The 18,007-nt window shown below is 39.1% G+C and overlaps 1 protein-coding gene and 1 pseudogene across 1 annotated transcript; both read left to right on the top strand.

The window, feature by feature from the left end:
* Positions 1 to 882: 882 nt before the first annotated feature.
* LOC115055829 (uncharacterized) lies at positions 883 to 3,428 on the top strand. Its single transcript, XM_029521852.1, has 2 exons — positions 883 to 1,054; positions 2,707 to 3,428. The coding sequence occupies exons 1-2, from the start codon at positions 883 to 885 to the stop codon at positions 3,426 to 3,428; spliced, it is 894 nt and encodes a 297-aa protein (XP_029377712.1).
* A 353-nt stretch (positions 3,429 to 3,781) lies between these two features.
* On the top strand, positions 3,782 to 8,541 carry LOC115055828 (piggyBac transposable element-derived protein 4-like; annotated as a pseudogene).
* Positions 8,542 to 18,007: the final 9,466 nt, after the last annotated feature.

The raw sequence follows: 18,007 nt of genomic DNA, 5'->3' as shown, positions 1-18,007 counted from the left end.
AAGAACCATGTCAAACAAAGATGTACAGGTAAGCGCATGCAAACCTGGATTTGAACTTCGTCTTCAACGATAGACAGACACTGTCCACATCTACGTTTCCAAATTCAGATATTTGAACAGGATTCAATGCTAATCTCAAACTACATTTAGACTTTTCAGTTGTTAATTCTTCAAGAACAAGTTTGAGCGACAACTGAGGAGTTTGATTCATCAATAATTACAGGTAGGATATTGGTTCAAGAAGATTAACATGCTTTGAAAATTGAATTATGAATGATATATTCATAGAATAGTAGATTAATGAAAACTGGAAACTAGTTATGAATTTGCGTTCTTAATTTTTTGAGTATGTGATTAAGAAAAGTAACAAAAATGAAGCGTTTGGAACGTTAAAACTGCTTCAATTGTTTTTGTAAATATGAGATTTGGTAAAAAAACAAACAAAAAAAAAAGTATATAAATGCAGTGAATCTTATTTTGAAAATCCGCACATTAGGTTATAAACATGCCAAGAAACTGTTTCAGCAGTTCATGAACGACAGCTCTTTTTGCACAGTGAGATTTGTGACTGGAATTAGGAACCCAGCTATTGTTATTTTCATCTCAGAGATTTATCATGTGATTGGACAAACTTTTGTGGATGTAATTCTGTGTTGGACAAGAAGATATTTTAGCACTATGTTCATGGTGTGTTCTCTCATGTAGTCCCTATTTTGATCCTGCAAGTAACTGAAACTGCTCTTTGTGTTGACTGTGACTACAGGCTTAAGTGGTCTACATTATAGCCTACTGCATCCACGTCATTATTTGAGCAGCTTACTCTGAGGATCTGAATGTTAATCTAAACAGCTGAGCACATAAATAGCTGCGGTGTGGACTTCTATGGCTGACAGTAACCCAGTGGCAACAACTTTGCCCCTCCCCATCAACGTCACCGGCAACGCCTCCACGCATGCCGCTGTGCAGGTGGCTGAGGTGATCAACTGGTTGACTTTAACTTTGGGGCTGCCCGCGATTGGTCTGGCTCTTTACGCCCTCAAGAATCTATCCAAAGGTTTGTTCCTGCTCTACTCTATGACCAGTAACTTAACATGGACATACATTTTACTACCACCTCGGCCAGTGGTTCTCAAACTTTTCTGGTCGTTCCCCACTTTGAACAAGTGGGGATTTTCAAGCCCCACATGACCCTGTCGCCCCAACAAAAATCTTGATAAATTACATTTAATTTTATTGAACTTAATAACACCAAATATATCAGCCACATTTTTATAATGAATCAAAATTGAAAACATCAGCACCAAGTTCAAAAAGAAAATAAAAGCGCAGTTGTGCCATCATAACTGATATCTTGAATCAAAGACAAAACATACAGTAGTCAAATAATGAAAGTGTTTCATTTGCAATTTGTGCAAAAAACAAAAACAAAAGAACTTTCCCTGTATTAGTGGCTGCAATGTGCCTGTTTTGCATCCTCTCAAAATGGGGCTGCAGGCATGAAACTGCCACGCTCAAGTCATGTTCAGTGTTGAGCGGAGATCTGTATTTCGTTTTCAGAGAAGCAACAGTCGGTCTTGTGTGTGTATGTGTGTGTGAAAGTGCTGGCTCTTTTGTAGTCCGCATCACAAATGTATCCATGTTGCCCATGTTGCTACTTGCTACCTTGTTGTCCTGATGTAAATTTCATCCCGATGTCTATCAGTGTTTTTGCACTTTAGTCCCAGGTTACATTTTTCTCCCGGTCTCCTAATGCTCATTAAGCATTTTAGCCATTATTACTTTATTTCTCTCAGTAAATATATTTCTAAAGGTGCTACTGATGTGAAATTTTCACCAGATGTTAGTACCAAAGAAATCAGCCCTTAGATTTCCATAAATTAAGTTATGTTTAATACAATGGAATGACACAGGGAAAACATATTGAATACACTTACATGTATTTAATACTTACACTAATATTTACTACCTGCTTCCTACTGACTGGTTTAATCTACTTTATTTGGTTGTTTCTTTCTGATTACTGTGCTAGATTTCAGCTGGTGTCGTGGCATTTGGTGCCTTTTTGCGCCTCCATTTCTTCATGTGTTCAATACTTCAATACTCCCTGTGCCATTAAATTTGGTCACACATAATTTAATTTATGAACATCTAAGGTTTGATTTCCTTAACTGTGTGGGTCACTGTGAGCAGTCTTTTTGTCTACAGAGCTGGGCTGGCCACTGCCAGAAACGGGCAAGCTGGCTAGAATGCTGACTTTTATAGAGGAAAATTGTGGTAGAGAGAGGAAGAGTGGACACTGGTGTTGATAAAACTTAGTTTTTCTGGACTGATAAGTAAACAAAAGTTAATGCTACTACTGATTTTGTTGCCAGAGCAATTAAGATGAGAATTAGCACATGAATGGTTGAGATATTCTTTTTGACCTTTAACCTTTGACCACCAAAAATCTAGTTTATACTGGACTCCAAATTAATATCCAGGAAAATTCCAAAAGGTGTCCCTAAGATTTAGTTTTCATTAGACTTATGGCTAGAAAGCACATTGCTGCTAGCTATAATTATTGCTATAAGGGAAATAAGCAATAAGCAGCAGCCAATCAGAAGGCGTTGTACCGGTATTCAATCATGTTTGGAGCAGATGAAATGTGACTTCATTTGAAATAAAAAATCTCAGAATTCATAATTTGTCTTCTTGTTCTGTGTTTAGGTGGGAATAAAGTTCCCATGCACGTCATGTTTCTCCTGGTCTCTGACATCATCGGTTTTTTCGGTCGTCCTCGTTTGGAGGAGGACATGAATCAGGACATCCTCCCCTCTGATGCTACTGACTTCATCTTCTATTTTGGCGTTGTCTCCAACATCGCCATGATGCTGTTTATAGCCCAAGAACGCCATCTGTTGGTGGCTTACCCGCAGTGTCTTGGCTGCTGCAACAGTGTCCGAAGGTCTCCTATAGTGAGCTTGTTGGCTTGGGCTGCTCCATTCGGCGTCCTGGCCCTGGCTGTGCTTAAGTTCAACTTCTGGTTTGCAGTGGCTCTGCTAAGCCCTTTCCCCTTCCTCCTCTTCTTTGCTGTGGACTCATGGCGAGCCCTCATATGCTCCAGATCAAACACTCTCACCATAGAAAGGAAGAGGACAGTGTATGGGATTGCTGCAATCTGTCTTAATTACACCCTCCTTTATGTCCCCTTCATCCTCAGCATCCTCTTAGAAGCTCTGTCCTTTAAAGAGGCAGTGCGCTATCTGGGGTTGGTGTCTCACCTGCTGCTCTACCTCAGCCCTCTGGTGGACCCCTTCCTCTATATTTTCATGACCAGAGGCTTCAAAGAGGTGCTGCAGGCTTTGCCCTGCTGTTCAAACTGCAGAAAGGAGCAGAAGATGGCACCCACTGTGGAGACTGTAGCTGAGACTGTGGAGACGAGACTCTGACAAGGACATATAGGATTACTAATGTGGGACTACTCATCCTGCTACTTTGGATGCAGATTTAAACTCTTAGATGAAATGTCAAAGAATCTGAGCAGGATCAAAGGACAAACGGACTGCACTTAAAAAGTGGAAGTCATTTACACTGCAAATTACCTTCTCTCATTTACTTGCACATTCATACAAAACTTTCTCTGTAGACATGCGCCGATTACACACACTTATGGAAAAGCCCTTATAGGCCACCCCAACAAGTACTCTGCTTCCACAGTGATTCTGCCCTTCCCTAATTTAACAAAAGCCTAAAGAAGATGGTTTTTTGGAGTAGGGGACAAACTTTGTTTGATAGTAGCGTCATGATGAGCAATGTCAGGTGAGTATATATCACAGTTAGCAGCCAAACAGCAGGTGAAATGATAAAAAACCAATTCATCAAAAGTCGAAATAAACAGGAGAACTTCAGTAGAACTTAGCTTTCCATTAATGGTTTTGTTACAGTGAACATAATCTTCTCACCTCATTGTTCTTATCTTTAAGGTCAGCAATGGCATGTGCCGTTTTTGTCCTATTTACTATGCTAAAGTGCAAGAACTTCATCATATCTTATATCATATCATATTTTTATACTTAAGATTAACCTTTAAAGTTCATTTTTTTGTTCTTTTTATGTCTTGTGTGGCGAAGATATGTTACTTCATTTTAACTGTGACTTTGTGAGATGCAGATGAAACTATTTATTTTTGTAACCCTGTAATTTAAATAATAAATATGTGATATATTTGACATTTCATTATATACACACAAAGTAATGTTTCGGCCTGAGTTTTCATGGTAAAGGCAATCCTTGCTCTGCTGCTTATATTTTAATCCAGCAATCAACCAAACTTTATTTATATGTATTAAAGTTTTCATACATAAAAAACCTTTATGTCATTATATTTATTATGAAGAACAACTCTTATCATTGTTATTACAATTATTAAATTTACCAGTCACCATATTCATTGCTGTTTTCTGCTGTCATTTATTTTTGTTCCACTAGATAGAAGCAAAATAATGATGAATTCTCTCAAAATCTAGAATTGTGTCTTACATTTCTTAATTGGCCTGTCAGCGTCATCACAGCTGTCTCCGAAAGCCTGAGGTCCCGTGATTCAGGGAGCAGCAGAGACGCCAGGCCGTATGAGGTGGCAATGGGGCAGATGAGCGTGAGTATAGCTGCATAAATGTGTGGAAAAGAGTGTTCAAACCAAATCTGCTGATGTTGCAACATTTGGCAATTGTTTTCTGGGAATCAGGCTCATTTAAATGACAAATATTATGATGTTTTCTCAGGTGATCCACGCTAAATAATCCAAGTTATCAGAGTTAAATGTCATGCCATTTTCTTAGTCCTGATCTGGTTAGTTAATATAGTTTTATCTTCCTGTTCCTGAATTTATATGCTGGAGAGTGTCTATGCAAGGAAACATGTTAAAGGGATACATGCAAGCGAATCACCTGCCGGGTCAGCTTTTCTCTTTTGTTGCACTTTGCACATTTGCAAAAGTACACCTAAATGCTTTCCACTTTACAATTGGCTAAAGGCCATTGAGCAGATTCAGGAATCACAGGCAGCTACAATGAAATAATTAATCATGAATGGACACATCAGTTAGGCAAAATGAAATAATTTATGGATGTATTGTGGTACTGCAGAGACAGCATGTAGAATTTTTATACAAAGGCTTTAAAAACCTTTGCACATGTAAATTAAAGATATAAAGATATATTGTTAAAAAGAGGTTTAGAGCTCAGAATTCAGTTAAATTTTTGAAATGTGTATGTACACATTGCACATTTTGCTGTGGGTATTGGCTATTTCTTATAAACCTAGCTCTTCCTACATCCATAAAGTGTATGTATGCAACTGTAGATATATAATATATGATATATTTATCAGTCCCTCAGAAGAGAAAATTACACATGACAGCAGCATTTCATATAGCAATGTCATTCATGATATAAAGCCGCAAATGTCAGATGGGTACATGTACTCACCACCATGTCAAAACTGGAAAACCCAGAGGGGCTGTATAAGTCGTGAGTACACACCAGCCATTCACCATGAAAGCAAACAGAGACAGCACCATGTTATTGCAGACCAGGTTGGGCTACTGATTACCCCGATAAATGACCTTTGACCTGTGTTGACCCATTCAACGCCTGAGTAAAGAGCAAAGTAAGAAAAAAACATATTCCATTCTTCAGCCTGTCTCTGGGGCCACAGTTATGTGTTAGATTTCTTTGTTTAGTCTCTGGCAATAATGTCAAGGATAGTTTGATGAGTGGGATTAAAATGACAGACCTGCTCCTGTGTGTTAAAACACAGGTTAGAATCAGATCAATGAAAACAGCAACAACTAAAGCCTCTGGAACATTCTTGTAGACATCAAATGGAAAAAAGGACTAGGTGGGTTTGATTTGTTAAAATGAAGTTAACACTGCGCTGTATCGTTTTTTTATGGTTCAACACACACATATCCTTTAGGTTACTGCTGTCTTTTTTTAGACTTTTGTAAATAATAAGGTCAATCCTGTGATCCTGGGTTTTTGTAGTGCCAGGTTAAAAAAGTTAAAAAGGTTAAAAAAGGCCAGTCCTTATAAAGTCAGTAATAAAATTCCCAAAAATTCTGAATTTTAGCATATTAGCATAATTAATTAATGATTATTATCATTATTATCGCAGAATCTGTCTCTGTTATAATATATAGTATAAGATTGTGTGAACAGAGAAAGAGAAGGACGTTTGTTTTTTGTATTTCAGAATCATTAAACCTTAAAATACCTCCAGCATTTCACAAGACATACATAAGAAAATGGTCTAAGGGGTTAGCATAGGAGTTAGACGTAAACAGACATATTCATTCAAATTAACCTTTCCTCCTGAAATCAGAGTGCGTCAGGAGAAAACCAAATACAGCTACAATATTAAACTTTCCTTTTTAGCTTCCATGTGTGGTTTTTAAAATTTCATTGGTCTGAAGATGTATCAGGTTTTTCATTCAAATTCTCTTTTTGTGTTTTTCTGAGCAGTGATTTCGCCTTTCATGAGTTGGCCACCATGAATCACTTGTCCTGTTCTTTACCACTGAGGTCCCTCGTCTTCTGTGTGTTTAAGCTGTTCTCTGCAAGGAAATTGAACTACCCAAGAAAACATCTTACAAACAAAATGATAAATATTGTTAGACCATCATCATAACTGAAAATATTGATCAGTGATTTAACATCTCCCTGCAGAGATATTGAATATTATATATAATTGCTTGTTGAACAGCTTCATCAGTTGAAGTGAATATTAGTTAGCAGAAGTAAAACAATACGAGAGATTTGGTATTTGGACCCCAACATTAAAAAAAGTGAAACTCTGGTTTTGTTTACATTTCCATATGGGCTGTATACCACTATGGATTGTCTTATGGGTCATTTTTTATCCGTGTGTTATAAAAGCATTTACATGACAGAAAAAAGTTCAAAGGCCACACACACACACACACCCCCAGTTGGTTCCTTGTTGAAGCCATGAGTGGACATTTCACTGCTCAGCAGGTCCTGGACCAGATTTTCTCAGAGGTTCAGGATGAGCAAAAACACTATGATGTAGAAGGAGAGGTATTTGAAGGAGAAGATGAGGAGGATTACAGCACAGACCATGACCATGACCTCTTCAGATGAAGAAGAAATGACCCAAGCTGACAGAGAGACATTTTTATCCAAAAACAGTAAAATAGCATGGTCCTCATCAAACACGGACAGCACCCCAGGAAGAGCTGCAGCACAAAACATCATTAGGATGACCCCAGGGCCAACAAGATATTCAGCTGCCCATGCTGAGGACATCTCCTCCACTTTCCTCCTGTTCATCACACCAGCCATTGAAAATATACTGGAAAAAGTAACAAATTTGGAGGGTTCCTGTAAATATGGAAACAACTGAAAAAATATGGATCAGATTGGCCTGCGTGGCTCCTTAGGGCTTTTGACCTTAGCAGGTGTCTATAGGTCTCGTGGTGAGGCTACATCTAGTTTCTGGGATGCAGAGAGTGGAATGGCAATTTTTCGTGCCACAATGCCGCTGAAGGTCTTCCACACTTTTTCAAGAGTGCTAAGATTTGAGCGTGAGTCAAGACTAGCAAGGCGTGTGATGGGCAGACTGGCAGCCATCAGAGACATCTGGGACAAGTGGGTTGAGCACTCACACTGACACTCATACTCACTACTGATTGTAATCTTTGTCTTTTATTTTTTTTTATCAGGTCGCTGTCCTTTCCGGCAGTATATGCCAAGCAAGAGAGCAAAATATGGCATCAAAATATGGGTGGCCTGTGATGCAAAATCCAGCTATGCATAGAAAATGCAGGTCTACACCAGGAAGCTGCCCAGCGCAGCACCAGAGAAGAACCAGGGGATGTGTGTTGTACTTGATTTGACAGTTGGACTGAGGGGGCAGAACGTCACATGTGACAACTTTTTCACCTCATATGAACTCGGCCAGTAGCTCCTGAAAAGGAAAACGACCATGGTTGGCACTGTTCGGAAAAACAAGCCTGAACTCCTCGCAACAAGAGTGGTCTTCTTGACAAAGTTTGCCTTCACCCCCACCATCACTATTGTTTCTTACCTCCCAAAAAAGAACAAGAACGTGGTCCTGCTGAGCTCACTGCACAAGGCAGCTGAAATCACTGATTGTAAAGACAGGAAGCCAGCCATCATCCTGGACTACAACCGCACTAAAGGGAGCGTGGAAAACCTTGACAAGGTTATTTGAACGTACAGCTGCAGAGGGATGACCGCACGCTGGCCCCTGGTCATCTTCCACAACATCCTTGATGTCTCATCATACAATGCCTTTGTGATAAGACAGACGATCCACCTAACCTGGACAGCTGAGAGGAAGAAGAGGAGGAGGATCTTCCTGGAGCAGTTGGGAAAGGCTCTTGTCACCCCATGCATTGTAAGAAGGGAGCGCCTCCCCCACACAGAAGCCTCTGCAGCAATTGTGAGAGCTGCTCAGGGAGCTGAATCTTGTCCTGAGCCACCTGAGGCAAGAGAAAAAAGATGCAACTTCTGCCCCTGACGAAGACGAAAGTTGTGTGCTGCAGGTGTGAGAAATTTGTCTGCAAAGCCCATGCTCACGTTTGCACATACTGTCCCACATGTCAATCCAGCTCTAAATCTATTATTGGTTTTTCCTATGTCTTTTACTTGTAATACCTGTAATATCGTCAGCTTCCCACTAGTCTAATAACAAAACCTACAATCCTCAGCTACAGAAGATCTGAAGCCTGAAAACCTGCTGGGTTTACCTGGCAAGTTAGCAATGGACATATTTTTTATTATAGTTTTTGCATTCTGATTTGCTGTTTATCATCTACAAATGACAATATTGCATAGCAATAATGTAATCACTAAACCAAGTCAAAAAGGTTCACAAAAATAAATGTAAGGAAAACAAATGAAAGGCAATTATCTTTTTTTAATAGATTCAAAGGAAAATGTTGAAAGAAAAGACATTTCTAATGATAAATAGATATGTGTATTTCCAGAAAGCATGTTTTGCTTTGACTGTACTACATATTCATGTTCTCTAGATGGTGTTGTAGCTTCATCTTTAAGAGAGACCTTCAGAGACAGTTACATGTTTTACGAAGGTACAGTTGGAATGCTTCTTTTCCATATAGAAATTTCATGATCAATAGTTAATTGATTATATCTGATTGATATATCGTGAACAAAATGTGTTTATTCTAAGGACAAAGGACAAAGTGTGTCAGCAGAAACGGTGATTTTAGGTTTAAGTGTTGGGAAACAAGAACATTTTTAATACAGTTTCACTGGCTTCCATCAAAATTCCTGTAAGTGTATCATTATTGTTTAGAACCATAATGGACACATACTACATCACACAGATGTGTGACACAGTACAGTTTGGCCTGTCAACTGCTGTGAAGAAGAAAGTTTCTCATGACGTCCTGAAGATTAGATTTATTATGATTGCAATTTTAAACAAGGCACTCATCCATAATCTATGTCCCTGGCACAGACAGTTTAGAGTATCCAGTGAACTAGAGCCTGGATGCCTTTGGACAATGTCTTAAACTCACAACACAAAGATGACCCGGCTGGGGGGGGGGGCAACCATCTGGTTGTGAGGTGACAATGAGGTTTAAACAAATATACACTTCAAGGTACCCATAAATGTACATTATGCTTAACTTAGAAGAACCTCAGTTGTTGGCGTCAGCATATAGTATGGAAAAAAAAATGCATTTCTTGCAATTATTTTGGCAAGCATAGTGATTGCAATGTACAAGTTTATTAGAACTGCTCATTTTTGCATCTTATTTTCACTTAAGACGCGAATTTGAATACCATCCTTTTATTATGCAGAAAAGAAACTGTTCTCAGCCTGTTTCTTGTTGTGACAGGATGAAGACGGGGAGCCACACAGAAACAGGTTTCAATCTTCACTCCGTCTCAGTTCTAACTTGATTTGACAGAACAATGTCAATACTTGTACCCGTGAGCCCTGAGGAAAGTGCAGAATTCCCAGGGTCAGTGTTGGGATGTGCCTCAGCCGCATCAGCTGTTCGTAAAAAGATGAAATACATTATGTAAGGCAGCAATGGTATGCACCAGAAATAATTACATGTCACAAAATTAGCGTGATTCACAATGCACACAATAGGAACATCTGACATGTTTGACATGTATGAGTACAAAAACATTACTCATCTTTAGAAAGCGCTGGCAGGTAAATTCAAGAGTTTGGTTTGGCACCTTGAAGTTATTACTTTAGGGATTTGCTTTTGGGACATTACAGCTCATGATGCCTTGGTACACTGTTCGTTTGATTTGTGAATGGGAACACAAAATCTTTTTGAAAACATTCCTTTGGTTTGAATAGTAATTTAATACAGTAATAGTAATTTAATACATTAAATTACCGTCCTGGTGTCATTAAAGGTTTAGGCGTTGTTAAAAAAAAATACACATTCCAGTGCTTTCTAGATAACATCTCTCTGTCTTGCATAATTCACATCTATGCTAACCATTCCTTCAATGCACACGAACACTCATGCACACATGCTTGCTTTGTAACATGATTCGGGCCCTTACCCTAACCCTAAAAATGTCAACACTCAGATCGCCATTTCAACTTGTCATATCCTGGGTGTTAGTCCCCGTAGGAGAGGTTGGGTCCTGGTTGTTGGGCCCCAGGAATAGAGAATAGAATAGATTAGAAAATACAGACTCACGAACACAGAAGAGGAATGAGCAGTTAAGAGAAAAATTCTCTCACGAGAAAGCTGACGTTTACCCTCAGGAAGCTATACAGCCTCCTCTGTTTGTGGCTTTCACTTACACACAAACTGTAGGATGAAATGCCATCCCTACCATCTGTCTATATGCTTCCCCTCTACACAGGAAGTAATGTCCAAGTCAGACAGAAGTTAGAAAACACAGACAATGTCAAAGGGCCCATCAGATCACAAAATGACAGCTGTTTGTAGTCTGGACAATGTGACAGGGCTTAGTTTTATTGAATGAGCCTGATAATACAGTCATCATGTTCAATCACGTCTCACTTTTCGGGTCAGCACAGTGGAAGAGTGTTTAGTGCTGTTGCCCCACAATAAGAAGGTTGTGGGTTCGGTTCCTGGCCTGGGGCCTTTCTGTGTGGAGTTTGCATGCTCTCCACTTGGCTGTGTGGGTTTCCTCCAGGTACTCTGGTTGCCTCCCACTGTCCAAAGACATTGTGTTTAGGTTAACTGGTGGCTCTAAATTGTCCATAGGTGTGAGTGTCTGTTCATTTCTGTCTGTCTCTGTATGTTGGTGATAGACTGACTAGTAACCTCTCCAGGATCCCACCTCCCCATACCCAGGGTGAGCTGGCATTAGCCCCAGCACCCCCTGGTAAGTGCCAGAACATTTTTTTTCTCCGTATTTTGAGGCTGAAATCTGAAAGCTCTCCATATTAATATTTAGTCATTTATTTATTGTTTAACCCAAGAGAAAACATTTCAGTTTTTCTGCTTTCTGACATTTAATTCAATAAATAATTCCTATATAATCGAAGAAAGTATGCAACACATTGGTTTTTATATTAGCTCCAACATTTTCAGCAAAAAAGGCCAAACTTTCAGGGGCTAAAAGTGAAACTTAAATAGTCTTAAAAGCCTAAAATTAAAAAATACTTTATATCACATGTTCCTGTTTGCCCCAGAATATCAGCCAGAATATCAGTAAATGTATAGTTTTATTGAACTGTAACTTAAAAACAAACAAACAAACAAACAAACAAAACAAAACCAACAACTTCTAAATCTATTGATAAGATACATTTCAATTGGCTTTAAAATACATTTGTAATGTTGGGGATGTTGTTTTTTCATATTTTTTTTCTCACTCTATTTAAATTGTTTCAAATTAAAAGTGTTAATTTAACACTTTTAAAAGTGTAGCTATATATAGCTATATATAGCTATATATTAAGTATAGAATAGGAATAGCTAACTGAAACATTTTAAGCTATTGAAAGAATAAATTAATAGTAAAAAAAACAAAAAAAAAAACAACCCTAAACAGTTGTTCAGTTGCAAAATGATATTTTAATTCACATTTTCTGTGTAATGCTCCTTTGTGATATGTATCAAATAATTTTTTGTTTGAGAACATTTCTGTCCCACGCTTACATAACAGGAACAGGAACAGAAAAAATAAATACTTTGCCTCAGTCTTCATACCATTACTTTCATTATTTGGAAAAAAAAATGTATATTTGCAATGAAGGATGTCCCATGCCGTATTTATACAGTGTTTTTCTGTTTATTGATAGTGAATAATCACTGACCTATTCTCCACCTTGTCCTTTCAAAGGGGCTTATTTTTGGCTCTCTTCCTGATCAGGCAAACTGAGCTGCGAAGGGGTCAAACAGTGAAGATGACTGAGTAATGATTGCATAAGCTCTTTGTCTTCATACAGAACAATTGCTGAAAACAATTTTGGGCCAGGAAGGCTCAATGTGGCCAACGCAGTATTTCTGAATGATTTCCCACAGAAAAACAAAGGCCCAAAACAAGACAGGGGACAATCAGTTAGTCAATAATAATATGATGTAAGATTTCCATTATGCTATTGTGACACAGTTATTGTACTGGGGCAATGCAGCCTGGATCTGGTGTCACCACATTTCAGATTTTGTTGCATGGTTCATAAACTTCTGGTGTTTCTCTCATAAATGGAGATCAGCTAAAACAGGCAGTGGCAGAAAGGTGGGGAATCCTTCTTGCTTTGCACTAAAGAATAACACAGAGTTCAACAATTCGGCTCCAGTTTTGTATTCATGTTCCCTCCTGACAAAAAGTTGGACCAACAAATAAGTGTGATGGATAGGTCAATTTTGGACCACTCTCCTTTTGCAAACTGATCCAGGTCCTTCAGATTTGAAGGGTGCCTTCCTCCAACTGCTGTTTTAAGACCACTTCACAGGACTCAGGTCTGTTACCTCTCAGCAAGAAGGTCGTAGGTTCAAGTCGGAATAATTGGTGACTCTAAATTGTCTGTAGGTCTGAGTGTGAATGTGAGTGGTTGTTGGTCTCTGTCTGTCTCTGTGTGTTGGCCCTGTGATGGACTGCTCCTCTACCCCACCTGTCCAGGGTGACCCGGCCCTCACCCAGTGTGAGCTACTATTGCGTTCCATTTCACAAACCACATCATAGCACCAAAATAAGGCCTTCAAAATGAAGAGCGTGGTTCTTACAGTCAAACATGGTGAACGTTCAAATCTGAAAGACCTGGAGCAGTTTGCAAAAGGAGAGTGGTCCAAAACTGCGAGAAATTGTGTGTGAGAAACTAATTAATGGTTCACAGGAACGCAATTAATTTCAGTTAACCATTATAAAGTATGCACTACTAAATATTAAGCTGGGTGTCCCACTTATTTTGTCCAGTCCACATTTGGCTTTTATTAACTGATTTTTTGTGTCACTTCAATGCAAACAAAAGTGTTTGGAATTGCCATCCAGTATCTATCTATCTATCGATCAGTGGAGGCTGGTGATAAAATTTGTTGGACCTCATAATCAGAACACAACTAGTTCAACTAGAACATTAGTATCAGTACAACTAGAGAGAGACCTAGGATATTGTTGATCTAAAGTGAAGAGTTTTGGGACAGAATAGTTTCAAAAAGTAGGCTCCTTTATTGAAAATAGACCATATGTCTAACACCATAACACCAGTTAAACTAAATCATTATATCAATGCAATTACAGAGAGAAATTGTATATTGTCGAACTATCAATAGAATTGAGAGAGAAATTTAATATTCTTCCATGATTGGCTGTCTGATGCGAGATGTTTAAATCCAGACAGTCAGGTCCCAAGTCCTTCACCTTTTTCTTGTCCACATCAGACCAATGAAAAAATAGTGTTTGGTGCAAGGAAACAGAGTTTTCCTTGACCGCAGTCTACAGTTGTAGCACCAATCCCAGCTGATGGACATATTTGATTGGATGAATTGTCCAATCATGTTAAGATTAAAAGTGCGGAAAACAATGCCATTGGTCTGGCCGCACAGAGATGCAAACTAGAATCGAATTTTCATGCACCAAAGAAAAAGCTGCCTCTGCTTGTAAGAGAGCAAAGCTCCAGTGTGACTGGCACCCTTGAACTGGATAGCTATCTAGCTATATGACCGAAGTATAAGGGTGCCAATATTTTTGGCCATGACTGCATGTAGTTTTTTTAGTGACATTGTTATTATTTGGATTCCTTCACTGGGTGATGATTATTAGTTTACATCACATAAAAACACAGTATACAATTCATTGAGATTAAATATCTCTTTCAATTTCTCTTATATGCTCCAATCCAAACATGAGTAGAGTCAGATTCCAACATGGGAAACTGGATGTTTGTTTACAGAGAGATCTTTTTTTTAGTCCCCGGAGTTCAGGATCAGTGTCTTGGGATTGGACCAGAACATAAACAATCTGGACCATCTTATTGGACTATTGTCCTGAGACATGCTCAGGTCCCAAAGGACATGCAGACTTGTGTATGTAGAGACATGCAGAGAGTTGGACAGGCTACAGTACAGTAGCCACACCACAGCAGTTTTTGTTGTTGTTGTTATTGTGGTTGTCTTTTTAGATTCTGTCTCAGCTAGCTATTTAAAAAGGAGGAAATAGCAGGCGTTTTACAGTTTAGTGCCATTCACACTATTTTCATCTTCAAAGATTTTCCCCAATTTGTTTTTGTTAAAATGTGTTGCTGCAGGGCCTCCCTGAAATGTTACTGATTTGGATTACCAGTTGTGAGAATAACTTAATTTTTCTTTTCACAGTGAGGGCACCATTGTATAATTCATTATTTTGACTAATATCAGAGGCAGTTCACTCAGCCCATTAGTCTTATCACCTGGGGAGACTGTCTCTTTTGATACATGTAACCACTCTGAGGTTTGGATGAAGATGTTTAATCATCTAACGCAACTGATCAGACTGTTCAGATGGTTCATGTATGATACATTTCAATTAAATTCAGAGCTCACAGAATCAGATGTAATTCCATGATGTTTGCAGACTCTATGTGCATTAGCCATTAGAATAGAACAAACTGTCATGTCCATACATATTTGAACAATAACACAATCCTTAGCATTTCTCCTTTGTTCACCATTATCATACATCTTGGATTTTAAATGAAACAATCAAGATGTGCTTTAAATGCAGAGATTTTTATAGCTTTTGAGCATTTGAGGGTCTTTGCATCCAAATCAGGTAAATGATGTAGGAATTACAACACATTTTATATGTGCCCTTGACCTTTTAGAGGACCAAAAGTAATTGGACAATTGGCTGCTCCATAGCCAGGCATGTATTTTTTTCTCATTATTTAAACCCATCAGAGAAATATCAAAAATATTAGGTGTGTGCAAATCAACTGCTTGGTACACTCTTCAAAAGAGCAAATTCACTTGTCAGCTCAATATCACAAGAAAAACCAAGAAGACCGCAGAAAGTAGGCATGACAGAAGAAACCTTTCCCTGGTCAAGAAAAACCTCTCACAACATTTGGCCAGATCAAGAACACCCTCCAGGAGGTCAACATATCAGTATCAATGTCAACAATTAAGACAAAGACTTCACCAGAGTGAACAGAGAGGGTTCATCACAAGGTGAATGGTTTACACCTTGTGGACAGAAAGGGCAAATTACAGTTTGCCAAAAAACATATAAAGGAGCATGTGCAGTTCTGGAGCAACATCCTATAGACAGATGACCTAAAGATGAACTTGTAACAAAAGGATAGGAAGAGACGAGTGTGGAGAAGGGAAGGAACTGCTCAAGATCCAAAGCATACCACCGTAGCATGGTGGTGGTAGTGTAACATTGAGGGCGAGGATGACTGCCAATGGAAGTGGTTCCCTTATATTTATTGATAACGTGACTGCTGAAAAAAGCAGGAAGATGACTTCTGAAGTGTCTCTGTTCACATTCAGCAAAATGCTTCAGAGCGCATTGGATGGTGCTTCATGGTGCAGATGGACCGTGACCCAAAGCATACCATGAAAGCAACCGAAGAGTTTTTTAAGGCAGAGAAGTGGAATGTTCTGCAATGGCCAAATCGATCACCTGACCTGAATCCAACTGAGCACTTTCTGAAGACAAAATTTCAGGGAAAAGAACAAGCGGGGACTGAACACAGCTGCAGTAGAGGCCTTGCAGAATATCACCAGGTATGAAGCCAAGCATCTGGTGATGTCTATGTTTGACATGTATGACATGTATGTATGTATGTTTCACATCAACTGTGAATGATTTGCAGTTGGTTCCTTAAAAGGTGACAGGCAGTTCAATCTGTCGTATATCCCACAGCATTCACCGGATGTGAATACACTCAAAGAGAGTAATTCCTACGCTGTTCACCTGATGTCCAAATATTTATGGACCTGACTGTAAATATTGGTATTACCTGGCATATAATCTGGAAATCTGTGGGATTAAGTTTTCATTCAGGTTTCTGTTGGAAACGGTGGCAGCTCCAGAGATTTCCTGTTGCAGGTGCTTTGAATTTTGGGGCATTTAATTATGCAACTATATATATATATATATATATATATATATATATATAGGCATTTCTATGGTTATTGGCTATTATAAGGGGAGCTCCAGCATCACCCAGCGCTCCCCTGGCACAGCCACTGTTTGAAACCTGAAATTAGGGGAAGTTGCCTGGCATGAGACACCAGTTCCTCCCATTTGACTCACCCCCTGAAGGAAACATAAGGCTCTGAATCACCTTGAACAAAGAGATGCAAGACCTGTGTGCGTGTGTGTGTGTACCTACTTCTCTATTTGAACATCCCTGTCCATATTTTCGCATGACCATAAATTTTGGGCTCCCATCCTCCTGCAGAGGAAGGAAAAAACAACAGAATCCCCCGCCAAAGAAATGAATGTGTTTTTGGATTTGGCAGACCAACAGACAGATCGGCAGGCTCTGCTCGGAACTACCACCAGCAATTCCCTAAAATTGCCTTTGCCATCATATTTGGGATCCGGTATAGATACAATGAAGTCTCCCGTTCTACTAGCGTATCATCTCAATGTTATCTCACTACTTTTATTTTATCTTATCCTACCTTTTCAATTCATCCAAATATGGGAAAACAATGTGGCTCCACTCCAGCTTCCTCCAAAGGTCCAGAGACATTGATGTTTAGGTTGACTTGAAATTGACTTGAAATTGCCCTTTTTTGTTGAAATAGCTGAAAAAGGAGGCTTTTAACTGATTAATAGATTGAGAACTCGGGATGATCAGGTGCGTGTTTCTTCGGACGCCATTTTAGATTAACTTCCAAGGTAGTATCTGCAAGAAGTCGGTGCGTGAACTTCTGTTGCAAATCAAGAAAGTTTGCAATAAAAGCCTCCAGTTAAAGAGAGAGTGAACTGGAAGCAATGTTTGCATTTGTGGGACATCCTCAATTTAAGTCATATTCTGCAAGTCTCGGACTCACAAGAACCAGACTGAGAGGAACAAGGTAGGCGACACTGTGTATTTCTGTCATGCTATGCCAGTTTCGGCCATTTATGCCAAAATGCTTCCTCGAATCAATCTGAGGATGTGCGTCAAAAACAAAAACATCAAACACAATAACAAAGGTGGAGTTAAAGCTTTGAAACATGTTTTCCATACAGTGGGGAAGCACTGGTTGCAAAGAGTCACAACAAGAAGGAAAACTGATGATTTTTTCTTTGCTCACAACAATGCTACAGTGTTGCTGAAAGTCACAAAGATTTGCAAGTAGAACCATTTGGAGGTCAAGGAGTTTAGAGCTTCTGCATGTTGTACTGCAGCTGGAGAAAAACAATTTCAACACTCAGTCATAGCTGACTTGTTGCTGACATCATGCTGAAACCTGGCTTAGAACACGAGGGCCAGTCTGCCTTGAACCATGGCCAAGTGTCAGTGAATCGATCAATCAATCAATATCTAGACCAGGTACAAGTTAATGTATGTTTTAGTACTGTCA

The sequence above is a fragment of the Echeneis naucrates genome, chromosome 15 (genome assembly GCF_900963305.1).
Source record: "Echeneis naucrates chromosome 15, fEcheNa1.1, whole genome shotgun sequence".
In the NCBI taxonomy this organism is placed as follows: domain Eukaryota; kingdom Metazoa; phylum Chordata; class Actinopteri; order Carangiformes; family Echeneidae; genus Echeneis; species Echeneis naucrates.
This window is presented reverse-complemented; position numbering and strand designations above follow the sequence as displayed.